The 13,250-nt window shown below is 37.9% G+C and overlaps 1 protein-coding gene across 1 annotated transcript in view; it reads right to left on the reverse strand.

Annotated features, from left to right (window-relative positions):
• Window positions 1–4,051: 4,051 nt before the first annotated feature.
• The window catches only part of WDR11 (WD repeat domain 11), a 35,675-nt gene continuing 26,476 nt past the window's right edge, over window positions 4,052–13,250 (reverse strand). Inside the window, 10 exon segments of the mRNA XM_014309787.2 lie at window positions 4,052–6,180; window positions 6,780–6,859; window positions 7,623–7,768; window positions 8,690–8,787; window positions 9,638–9,803; window positions 10,159–10,254; window positions 10,491–10,659; window positions 11,386–11,451; window positions 12,397–12,459; window positions 13,214–13,250. The exon segment at window positions 13,214–13,250 is cut by the window's right edge and continues 16 nt beyond it. Coding sequence (XP_014165262.1) covers window positions 6,023–6,180; window positions 6,780–6,859; window positions 7,623–7,768; window positions 8,690–8,787; window positions 9,638–9,803; window positions 10,159–10,254; window positions 10,491–10,659; window positions 11,386–11,451; window positions 12,397–12,459; window positions 13,214–13,250 — 1,079 coding nt within the window. The 3' untranslated portion in view covers window positions 4,052–6,022.

Consider the following 13,250-nt stretch of genomic DNA (forward strand, 5'->3'; position numbering starts at 1 on the left):
TGTAGCTTTTTATTAGTTAGAGCAAGTGAAATAAAAGCCAGACAAGTCTAATATAACTCTATTATCTCCTGCTACACCAGGGTGAAAAGCAATAACTGCATTTTTTGAAAACCACCTGTTGGCATCTGCTTTGCCCAGTGGATAACACAATCACTCAATAAACCTCTGGAAAGCAGCCACAGAAGCAGAGTTTTCCAGGGGAACCCTCCTGACCTGCAGCCACTCTTTGCTAAATGAAGCAGCCATGACAATGGCACAGACAAAAAAAGCATTTTCAACTTGGGGATCTGATTTCCAGAAAGAAAACCTTAAAGTTGGGCCAAGAAAGCCACACTGGAGAAGGATTTCACAGCCTTGCCTTCACTGCCTGCAGAGCTTGGTCTGACAGGAACTTTGGCTTTCCCTGCCCATGAGCTGCTCCCTCCCCACCACCCAAATTCCAACTTTTGATGCTGCACTTGCAGGGAAGGAGGAGAAAACAGGAAGATGGAGAGGGAAGTTCAACCTATGAAAGGGGACCAACAATTTTAATGAATAGCATAGAAATAAACTTAGTATTACCTAATTGTAATTGTTGCTCTAAGTTTTTCAGGACTGAAATAAACTTGCCACTTACCTTCTGTGGCTGCATTTTAGACGTGCTGCTTCCCTCCTTTGGGGATCCACGCTTTTCCTTTTCTTCCAAATTGTTACAACCAAGTCAGAAAGCCATTTTAAATCTCAAGACAACAACAACAACAACAACAACAACAACAACAACAACAACAACAAAAAAAACCAAAAAAAAAAAAAAAAACAAAAAAACCCAAACCAACCAAACAAAAAAAAACCCAATCCCCCCCTTAAAAAAACAACCAAACAAACAACCAAAACCCACACTAATAGCAAATTAAACACAAAAAAATTCTAGAATTTATTAAAAAAAAACCCCAACTTTAACAACTAAAACCTAGATGCTCTATTTCAGCTACATTTGCATGTTTTCTGGTTTTGTTCTGCCAGAGCAGATGCAAGCAGATGGATGAGGTGCCAGCTCTGATCCCTCAAAGTCTGCCTATGATTTCCACCTGGATGTTAAATTTTACCCTTTCCAGTATTTTCCCTTTTAACTGGTCGTTCCACACCCAACTCAGTACAACTTAATTTGTTCAGCTGGGCTGAGGAGGCAGGAGAACAAGAGAGAACAGGGCAGAAATCTCTGTTACAGGAGGTTGGGGGCCTCCTAATATTTAATTCTTTAGAACAGGCTGTATTGATGCAGTTATGTTACTGTTAGAGATTGCAGGAAATCACTTAAATTATCAGTAATCACTTAAATTATCAGTTAAGTGGTGAGGATGCACTTTGGTAGGAGGGCTTAGTTCACCACACATAATAAATATTTGTCAGGAACCAGCCATGTTTCAAGAGCTGGATGTTGTCTTCTGATTAAAGGAGCAAAATAGGAGAGGAAGGAAAGCACTTTGCACATGGGCAGTAAATTTTGACTCCATATTCTGCCAAGCTCTGCCCATCCTTAGGGAAGGCAGGATTCAGATCTGCAAATAAAGTTTGTACTGTCCTTCCACAGAACAGAACTTCGACGAGTCCAAATCCACCAATCTGCTTCTTAAAATTTTAATTTCATGTTTTTAAGGTGCTTCTTCTCCCCTGGAATCACCAGGAGTGGACCAGATTCACTTTGTCTGTGAGGTAACTGCGAGATCCCAGCTCCGCTCAGCAATGACAACACAGCCCTAACTCGGGCAAGGGGGTGTGGAGTTGGAAAAGAATTTGAATCAGCTTGGGAAATGAACAGATATTGACTTTGCAATTCAATCTTTCAGTACTGCAGCCTTTGGAGAGGTGAGAACAGAGCTCTGCTGACCCCCTCTGTGAATCCTCCTGTATAAAAGCTGCCACTTTTAAGCAAAATGCTTCTGCCTTGAGGATCTGCAAACACATCAGCAGCATCCACCTCCTGGTTTTGTTTTGCCACTCTCCCATTCCTACAGAAGCCTTTTAAACACTCCTTCCTCATCCTTATTTTTCCTCATTCTTATCTTTCCCCCTCCTTATTTTCAGTGTTTAAGTAAAAACTGAGCAATTTACTATCAGAATTCCCAACTCAAAAATATCAGTGGGTCAGTATCAGCCTCATTAAAGGATTTTATGTCACTGCTTGGATCTGTGGGTATCAGTTTTTTACCCTGAACTCATTAATGAATGGTTAACATAAACATCAAAGTTGTGATTGATTATTCTGAGGAATAAATAAATAAGTATAAAAAACCCCAAACTCTACTCTTTTGTAAGCTATTATTATTCTCCTTCTCCCCAGCAATTGAATTTTTAGTTGAACTTTCAGAACACAATTCTGGGCAGCAAGTGATCATCCAAACCAAACCCATTTCCCATTGAGGAGTCTGTGATTGTCCTCATTTTCTGTCTCCAGAGCCAGCTGCACCAGAAATGATCTCTCAGATTATTTGCTCAGACACTCAACATCAACACTCTGGGCCAGGTTTCTTGATGTATAATAAATGCCTCTCTCTGGCTGCAGTGTCTCTAAACTGGCAGACTGCATTTTAATGAAAGCAAATGATAAATAATTTGCAATAGAGCACTAATAATTTTTACACTGTGATCAAGTATTTTGTGTTGTCATTTTCCCTAATTATTCCCTCTGAATCAGTTCTATGGATATGTGTGTATATAAACATACCCACACACCATTAAACTGAATTTTTTGAGAAGTACTTCAGAAATTGACACAAATTAGGCAATTTTAGACACTGTTGGTCAATATGTTTAATTTACAGGCTGCCTTTATTGTGAAGCACATCGTGATCCAATTAAAACTCTAATTAGGGCCTGCCTTTACTGAAGCCAAGCTGAAAGGACATTTTCTAGACTTTTCACTGCCAGAATAAATAAATCCATTTGAAATAATTTGGACTTTTTTGAAGGATCACATCAGGAACTAGAAAGATATAAGCCCATTTTTAAAATTCAGTTCTGCCAAAATCCCATGACAATATTCACCGTGAGCTTCCCTCAGGCTGTACAACCACCAGTGGAATGTGAGCACACAGATGGGGAGACAAACTGCCTGTGGGACTGACTGAGCTCCAGAGATGTACAAATTTCAGATGCTTCACTGAACTGAAGACAATTTATGCATCCCTGCAGACTCAATTTTAAGCTTTTTTTGTTTTGTTTTTTTGTTGTTGTTGATCATGGAAGGCCAAAATTCTTCATATAAAACAATAAGAGAGGTAACCAGCACTAGCTGTGCTGCAAGATTTTCTCCTTCCAGAAGTTCCTCATCTAGACATCTTAAATGCTCAAAAAATTCCTTATTTTCAAAGGTCCTGCCTTTTGCAAAAGAATCTTTCAGTAGTTACTGAATACTCTGCTCTGGCAATCCAACATCCCAGTAAATTAATACAAGGCTGGTGTTCAAAGACAAATGCACAGAGAATCTCTGTATATTATACAGAATCTCTGTATATTGACCTGCAAATACAATCTTACCACTTCCTCATTGCCAAGGATGGTCAAACACAGGTTCCAGAGTTATGGCTTCACTCCTGACAGAAGCTTCAAAATGCAAAACCAAGAAAATACGGATTATAAACCCCTGGGGCTACTTGCAGTATTCACAGGGCTTTGAGGAAGGAATTCTCAAAGGGGTTTAAAGGAGTTAAAAACATTTTTATTTTAAAAATTCATTCAGTTCACTTTCTAGGTTGTGAGAATAGAAAGGGAGGGGGTTTCTTTCATCACTTATTTCTGTGCTTTGCAAATCTCAGGACGTGCAGACCGTGTCCTGCTCTAATTTAACCCATACAAAGTTTATGTTTGCTGCTAAAGCCTGGGAATGAATACTGCTCAAACACAATGTTTCATTAGAACTAATATGGAAAATGTGACTCAGATGTACAAAGGATAATCACTTCCTCTATTAAAGCAGCCCTGAGCATTGTTCCTGCCCAGAAGGCAAAATGACAACAGTTGCACAAGCAGCACTCAATTCCAATGATGCGTTTGTATTAAATCAAGACACACAGAGATTTTAAAAATAGTTTTATTATTGTAATGAGACTGCAATATTATCTAAATAAACTTTTCAATCACTATTACACTCTATTTTCCTCATGAAGGTTCCAGTTGGGAATGCCACAAAGTATCCTGTAACCTGTACACTTAAAAGTTTATAGAAACATTCAGTATTAAAAGGCCTTTGCAATATGTTGTTGTTTTCATTTTTTTAAACCATCAGAGTTATAAATCCAAGTGTATACTGAAGTAGATTTATCTCAGAGACCCACTGACAAACAGCTTCAAGGGCTCTCAAAGAACAAGTTTGGGTGTGCTCACAACTCTGTGGGAGTCTTGTCCACCAGGGCTGCTACAAAAGCAGGAGATTGAGCAGAGCTGTAGCAGTCAGTGCGAGCCAGAATTTAGGCCACTGCTAATTACAGTTAATTTTGATTAATTCTGTTGCTCACGTAATACTTAAGGCAAATTTCCTTGTATACTCATTTTCCCAAGCTAAAGCAACAACATAAGCACAGTTCACAATACACTGAACAAAAGGTATTTTAAGGTAATTTATGTAAGAGGTGGCAAGAACAAATACAATACATTGCAGTTTAACTCCTACTTTTCTGCTCAGAATGATGAAACTCCCTTTTTCAGTCTGTATTCAAAAAGACTTGAACAGTCTACCCTTTCCAATTTTATCAGAAATGTTATTTAAGACTTGAACCAAAAGTTTTCTGGAGCTGGAGATGTCCCAAAGCTGATGGGAGTTCTGAACACATATCCACAAATCCTTGAACAAAAGGAGAATCCAATGCACTGTTACTGCAAGTAGACAACACAAAAATTACATTCAAATGAGAGACATTTTATAGGATTCTTTTCATGACAACAAACTCAACTTCAGTAGCTCCAACAAGCTGGGAAAAAGAAGAATTTAGGCTTTTAGCCTAAATGCCACAGTCTTCAGTTTGTAAGGGCAGTGTACCATCAGCACCCACTCCTCAGCTGCAAAATTTCTCATCAGTAATACACAAAAAAGAGACATCTGACATTAGAAACAATAACACAAACAAGGACTGAAATACTTGCAAAAAATCAGAAAAGAGGTTTTTGGTGGCTTCCTTGTGTATGTGGACCATCAGGTATGTTAGCAGGAGAATTATCTCATGAAAAAGCCAGTGTTTGGGCTTTGCACAATGCTTTTTTCATCTTTTGTTAATCAGACATTCAATAACTCAGCAGTGCTGGGGACAGCAGCAGCAGTGTCCTGACCCTGCTGCTCTGGAGGTAAAACCTTCCCCCATCCTTTGACAGGCAGAATTCAGTCCCCAGGGTGTGCAGGGAGTGCACACTTGAAAATAAAAGATTTGTTAACACTCCCTTAACTGGAAACAGTGATGTTTTATGGATTTCTGGAATGTTAGGAGAGCAACATTTGTAAGTGAACCTGTTGAAGATTCCATCCCAGGCAGTTATGGAAATGACAATACAGTGAACTGATTTAAAATAACAGCAATTTTAAACAAAAAATTGGAGTGAAAAAGCCATGATGTTCCAGGAAAGAACTGTGTGCTTTGTGATCTCTATTTATTTTTAAATATATTTATATTTTTACAGTACAGACTAAATAATTTTTACATATAGATACAACAGTATTGAAGTTTTATTAAGATTTGATTTTTAGAAGTAAATGGACCAGACTTTGACACAGGTATGGAAGCTTTCAGCACATCTTTAAATTTGATTCTTGCTACAACTGAAAAAGTGGAAATATTATTGTACAACTTTATCATAAGCTTCTTTCCCCTCTTGTGAAAGTGCAGACAAATTTAACAAAAAAGCAACACCACAGTTCTTAATCCTGACTTCCAACACATTTAACAGTATTTGCTCCAATCCCACAGATCAGCTATGACAGTGATTCAAGAGGAAAGTGAATTTTCACCCAGTGGAATCCCAGTCAGCCAGACAACCTCACAAACTTTGAGAATTCTCACTCCTGTGTCACCTCCTCCTTCGGCTGCTTGAGTTCACTCAGAAGCTCCTTCCCACTTTCTCCTGCTTTTGAGGCAAAGAGAGCAGCTCCCTCCTTAAAGCCCAGGAGCTTCAAGCTTCTGGCATAATCTGCATACACAGCATGGATCAATTTATGTAAATGAAGCATTAAGGAAGATACAAATTAATAGCAAAACAAAAAAAAATCAGAATCCTTTCTTCCCCTCTTCTTACCTCTCCCAAGGTGAAAATGCTGAACATTGCCACCAATTGTGCTAATCCATTATTTTTCAGCACAAGAAAGAAAAAAAATTGCTTTAAATCCTCCTTTTGAACTTATATTAGTATTTATAAAGCAACATGCAGAATGCTGTAAACTAAACCACACAGATTTCAGATATGCTTAAGTACCTACCATGATACAATGGCATAAATTGAAATAGAAATTTTAATGTCACAATGAGTTTTTCATTAATCAGACCTGAGCTTATCTAAATGACTTATTAGTGCCATTATTTATTTACAGGCTGATGCCTCCATAGGTATTATTTACATATGCACTATTATTTACAGTATATAATACAGTATATAATATTATATCTTTGCAGTATATAATGCTGTATATATACAGTATATAATTCAAAAGTATTATAAATATAGTATATAGTATAAATACAAAACTGCTCAGCTTTCCAGAACACCAGGTCAGATGTGAAGATTTAGTGAGCACAGACAGGATTTCAGAAAAAGGATATTTGTATCATCATTAACTTCAAATGCCCCGTACTTCAGACAAGCTTCTACAAATAAAGCTGCTCTATCAAAGTACCTCATACTGTTAAAGGGAATAAAAAAAAAAGAGAATAATTTGTTAGGATACAAACCAGAAAAGTATTCCAGGACATCACACCAAAACATTTGCAGAGAGGCTGTCTAAAACTCTTTTATATCTCTTATTCCTCCTTGCACTCATGAACTGACAGTTGCTATAAATTTTCCTGAAAAATCAGGGCTGAAGTTACTCAGAAAAAATCATAGGTACTATAAATCATTACTGCTGGGTCCGTGGGAGCTGGCAATCTGAAAGGCTGTAGTAAAATGAAATGCCAGTCAGAAGCCACAGGTTAAAACTAATTAAAGAAAAACATGCTTGTGGGAAATGGATTTGTAGAGAATTCTCCAAGTTTGACAGAAGGTTCACATAGTATGTATTTGCATGTAAACTTTGAGATAAGAAATACTGACTATGCTATGGAATAGGATAGGCATTGTTGAGAGAGGAATGGAATAGAAAGAAGTTTTAAAGGATAGTTTTGTAAATAAGATTAGATACTTTAGAGAAATATAAGAAGAAATGCTTTTTATGTATTGTAATTAGGAAATAGTTGGCTTCTGATTGTGATAGCCTGAATTGTAACATCTGTATTGTCTCACCCTTCACATGAGACTGAAAATGGAATGAAAGTTTTTAAAATGCCTCTCAGTTGCCCCATCTCTGGGTCAGAAAAGGGCTTAGTCCGACACATGCGAAAACAGAAACAGATGTCAGAAATGGGTGTGGACAAGAAAAAACACAGGTTGTGCTGTTTCACCTTTACCTGTGTAACATCTCTGCAACTTTTGTGAAGCAGCCAAGAGACAAGAGGACCAGAATGGCTTTGGATTTCTGGTTGACCTGCGGGGAGCAGAGGTGATCGACCCAGCGGCGCAGCACGTCCGCGCACTCCTCCGAGCTCAGCCGCACCTGGGGACACAGCAGAGCCTGAGTGAGCCCCCAGCTGCCACACACACCCTGCACCCGCTGCATTCCCCTCAGGGCAGCACCCTGGGCAGAAGCAAAAGCATCTGAAACCATCAGTTTTTAATAAAAAGCATATAGCTTGAGTTAATAGGGCATTAAGGAAAATTAGAGATATCTGGGTATAAAAATACTTCATTTGGGTCACTCCATTTTTAGATGTGATTAACATAATTTTTACCCCAAGCTGTTCTAAAGCTTTTCTAAATCAAGAAGGTACTCTTCACTCTTTACTGAAGACTTAAAAAAAATCTTAATTTTTCTGAAAAGCAGCATTCCCTCACTTAAAAAACCCAAGTACTAACTTTTCCATTCTTTCTTCGGGAAACAAAACAGAAACTTAAGAGATGCTGAAAAATTCTTACTAATTCCTGCCCATTTATAACATGGAGAATTAATGCTGTGTCTGGGTAGTTTTGCTGTAATTTGCTGTAACAGAAGGTGATGCCAATTTATGTGGGTGGTGGTAATTTTGAAATCAGCTCACACACTACATAGAGCTCAGCACAAAGCCACTGCTCAGTTAATTATCCACATCCAGGAGTAGGGTTTTGTAGTTTTTTACCAGCTTTATACTGCTGCAGCTATATGGGCCTTCCCAAACTGCTGAAAAATTAAGAAATTGAGTATTCTAAGCCTTTTTAGGCCCCAATCCTGTAATGTGGACAAGGAGAGCAAACCTGCGTGGTCAGAAGGCTGAAGAATCTGCCAGCGCTGATTGAATAGCCTGGCTTCTTGTAGCTGTGTGGTATTTCTAATTGATGTTTCAGTGACTTAGGGAACTCCAGCACCCTGCTCAGCCTTCCTAAGCACAGATGCTAAGCAGGTGGTTGGTGCTGTCAGCCCGGGAAGTGAGGGATTGCTCACCTTGGCCAGCCACGCTGCTCGGTTCCACTCGCCGTAGGTCTGCAGGTAGCGACAGGCGTCTGCAGCCTTGTCAATGAGACACAGCAGCTGCACCCCCTCTGGAACAGAAACATGCACTCCTCTCAGGAAATAATCCAGGGAAAAAGAGCTGCTAAGTGTGGAAAAGGATCCCCATATCCTCAGAACATGAAGATGTTGAGACTGCTCTCCATATAAAACCGGGGTGCCAGTTATTGCATCTTCGTTCTGGGCTACAGAGGCCACACAAAGCTCTCACTGATCTTTGTTCTGAACACAAATTTAGGGGTTCACAGGACTTCTCATCATAAAGACATAATGATCTCTGTAAATGAAATAAATAGATTTCCTAGGTAGATCTTTATTTTAATTTAATGTTGTCCACGGTGCAATTATTAATAGTCTACAGCGTGGAAAGTAGTTTTTTCCAGGCAAGTACAGATTTTTAACTCTCTCAGCGTGTTTATTTCAGTTTTATGATTGTAACTGAAATATTTCAGTTATGTTTCAGCTCTTGCATTAAGCAAAATTAACCTGTACTTGTAAGAAAACGCATATTATGAAAAAAGTTCTGAACTGAAAAGGAGACTAAATCTGTATTTCATGTTTTGTAACAGGGACACCAAATTTTAGTTAATCCTTTAATTAGAAAAGTGGATAATACATATTATGTGCTCAGCTTCTTTTTGTGCAAACAACTGCTAAAAGATTTACTCCAGAAGTAAGTTTTCCTGTGAAAATAAATCAAGACAAGCTGGATTTTGTAACTCAGTTACTGATCATTTTTGTGTTAACTACTCTGTGTAGTGTCTACTAGAGCACACCCAACATGTAAGATCCATCACAGCAGGATTCACTCCTATTTCACCGGCATCCTTAAAAATGATGAGAATTATCAGTTTACAAGCAAAGAGAAAAGAGATATTTTACCTGCAAGCTTTCCATTGGCTATCATGTTGGTTGCTACCAGTTTAATGGTGCTTTGAGATGGCCCTGATGAGGTGACAGTTGTGACCAGGCAAGCTTTGAGTGAATCACAGTAATAATGTGCATTCTCTGAACTGGTTTCCAGCAATAGTTGCACTGCTCTGTCAGTCTGGCAAGAGAAAAAAAATACAACTTTGACCACAACATATTAATTTTGCTTAAAAGCCTTTCTATTTATACCCTTTTTAAGACATGGAACAAATAACAATAGAAGTTATTCTAAAACAGGCTACAAAAATATCTCCCTGTCTAGTAATGACTAGGATTCTACTTTAAGAGGACATTTTCAATAAGAACAGCATTGAAAACCCATCACGAATTTAACATAACAATGCAAAATCTCTGCACTGGGTTCACACAAATAGGAAATAACAAATAAAGTTAGAAAAAGCTTTCTTTGAATGGGCTAAGCACATAAAACAGACAGGGAAGAAGAATAAAAAATTCAAATATTACCCACAAACCTGGCCCAAGAGAAGAAGTTGATCAGCACATTTCCTGGTATGATCATATGTTGATCTCTTCACTTCCTGGAGATTTACCCTTTCCAGCTGGAATTTCTGGACAAAGAAGGAGAAGTATTTTAAGTGTAAACCTACCATAAGAAATAAAACCAGGCTTTTAAAGGATATTTACATATCTTGCCAGTTTTTGAGCCAGCCTCTATTTTTAAGTACAAGGAATGTTTTAACCCAGACTGGTATGTTACTAATAAAAGTGAAATATGTACAGAGAACTGAGTGTTTATTGTGCTGATGACATTCCTTTAAATTTGGTTTTGAACTCTTTGACGTACCTGGAAGTAAGAATTTTCACACAGCACATCATAGTATATATCCAGAGGATTACCCAGCTGCTCCTGAAGGACAGCTGTGTCTGGTTTTGCAGGCTTGTCCTGGCATAAGCTGTGCAAATAGTGGGCAGCAATGGTCCAGAAGTGCAGTTCAGATTCATCCCCATACAGTCTGAGAAGATACAAAGCAGGATGTGAAACAGGCTTGTATTTTTTCATACACCACATAAAAATATGATATATTTCATTTTCTCAAGGACTGTGCATTCCTGTGGACAACACAAGTACTTTGCTTTATCAGTGGGACAAACTGTGAGAGAGGATTATGGAATGACATTCAGCAAGGTAAGTTACACCAGCAATTAAACCCCAGGAATGTTCAGCACAGAAATATGTGGAAATTGATATTTATTATTATTTTGCACTTAGTCACTGATATCCTCTTTCAACCACAAGTTACTAAGTTTGAAAACCATCTCTGAATACAGACAGACTAAAATCAGCTCAGTTTGGGCAGAGGAACCACACAGAACAAATACACTTGAAATAAACCCCAGGCCCTGCCCTGTTTGTACAGAGCTATTGTGAAGTTCTAAATGACATTTTGGGGCAAGATCAACTAAATGTAATGTGGCTGCCAGAAGTGCAGTTATAAAAGTGCCACTAAGACTGAGGGAAATTCCTTGTATCCAGCAAGCAAATAAAACTGTTTCTGTGAGGTAACATTTCCATTTTGGTTCTAAAACCACTCTACTCAATGAGTAACAAAGTAGTTTAGGGACTGTGCTAAGTTAAAGGACAACTGGGGGAGTTCCTAAACTTCAGCTCATTCCTGTGCATTAATAGCATCAAGATTTTCCTAGAAAATGTTTCCTATATTTATCAGAATCTCTACTACCTGGCAACCAGGAGACATCTCTGCAGGAGAGTAAAATCTGGATCAAGCAGAAGTTTCTTTATGTCACTGCAAAAGAGAAAGTTAAACTGTAAAATGCTGGGTAGGATTTTTGTTTGGTTGGATCCATCACATACAAACTGAAAAGATCAACCCCAAAAATACAGAATTTCTTTTCTGAAATCAAAAAATGCATCTAGGAAAACAATTGCAACAGGAATTATATATAATTTGAAATACAGCTGATCTCCAGGGACAAATGCAGGGAGTCCATCAGGAACTCTTTATCCTTGCACTATAGGGAATCACCACCAGGGTGTATGCAAAGCTGCCAATTAGGCTGCAGTAATTCTACTAATTACAATATTAATTCAGCTACAAATAATCTTGCAGCTATGTAGTGTCACAGCAGAAGGGATGCACATGCATGAATTTAGGCTTTCCACAGGTGTTTCAGACTGGATAAAAATAGGCTGTTACCTCTGCCACCCTACTAAATGAAAGGCCAGAAGGAAGATGGACAAAGTTGTCCATTTACTAGCTTTAGCTATAATTTTCAAGGTTTAAGTGGAATGTCAAAATCTGTTTTCTCTGTAAATAGAGCAATGTGCATCAACATTGCTCTGGAATTATATCTTCAGCAAAGGATTTTTGGAATCCTCTTTTTTTCATCACAAACAAACCTTGCAGTATTTAAGTAGCAGTGTCCAATGCAGTCTGGATCAGCATAAAGAACCCCTAAATCCCTGAGAAGTACTGCTTAAAATATTCCAAATGCTCACAGGTCAGTTGCAAATCATGTACAGACCCTATCAGTACCTTTAAAGCACCAAGTTTAAAATTAAATAAAATTTACATTAAAAAAACTTTTTTTTAATAAAAACTGTCATTACTCAGGCACATCTTTAGAGAAGAGAATTCTTTCTTCATTAACTGTGAGTTGCCACAAACTTTAGATATTTTGCCTTCTCAGAATTCCATAGCTGACACAAGTAATAACAGAAAAATTCTTACTTGGATAATGAATTCAACTGCTCTTGAAGAAGGCTTTTAATATTTTCATTCTCTGGATAATCACTGGATTAAAAAAAAAATAGACGTTTTCTGCGTTACAAAAAGTACAGAATTATTTGAAATGGAAGAGCACGACTTGCAGGAGAAAAACACAGGTTAACAATTGTTACATGTTAACAATTTTTCACGTTCTTTGGGTAAGCCATTGATACAGATTCTTTATCCAGTTACCAGTTCCAAAATAGCCGTGAAAGACTGGGCTTGTTTTCACTCAACCTCACAGTCAGCGCCAAACTTTCTTTTCCCATTTTTCTTTTTTTCATTAACCATAAAATTAATAGAAATGGCAATGCCTAGAGCACTATTAAGTGACCATGAGCACAGTCCAGGACACAGAAATGTGCTCCTCTGGTGATGTGGATGTGGCTCTCCATGAGTACAGACAGGTCTATCAGGATATCAGAATATCACTTTCATTTACACTTTAGGAACAACTCTGATGGCTGCATTAACTTCTAGAACAAAGAGAACACAGTTTTTCTCAGAAGTAATATAATGCCATAAAAATATTGCCAGGACTGAAAGCAGACTGCAGTTTTTAACAGCCAAGTGCTACTGAAAGCCAGAAGAAATACCTGACCTTAGAGCCTTACCTATATTACTTTCAGTAATAAATACTGAACTAATTATAATTTTGACAGTCCCCAAGAGTGAGGAAACTTATACATCCAACAGTTATTTGCACAGAAAGACTAATAAAATATATAGGCTTTAAAAAATAATGATTTCTTATATATAGATCTATATTTCTTCTTACATGTCCATAATATCTAGAGAATATTTTTTATCCCACG

This window comes from Geospiza fortis, unplaced genomic scaffold (assembly GCF_000277835.1).
Source record: "Geospiza fortis unplaced genomic scaffold, GeoFor_1.0 scaffold719, whole genome shotgun sequence".
Taxonomy (NCBI): domain Eukaryota; kingdom Metazoa; phylum Chordata; class Aves; order Passeriformes; family Thraupidae; genus Geospiza; species Geospiza fortis.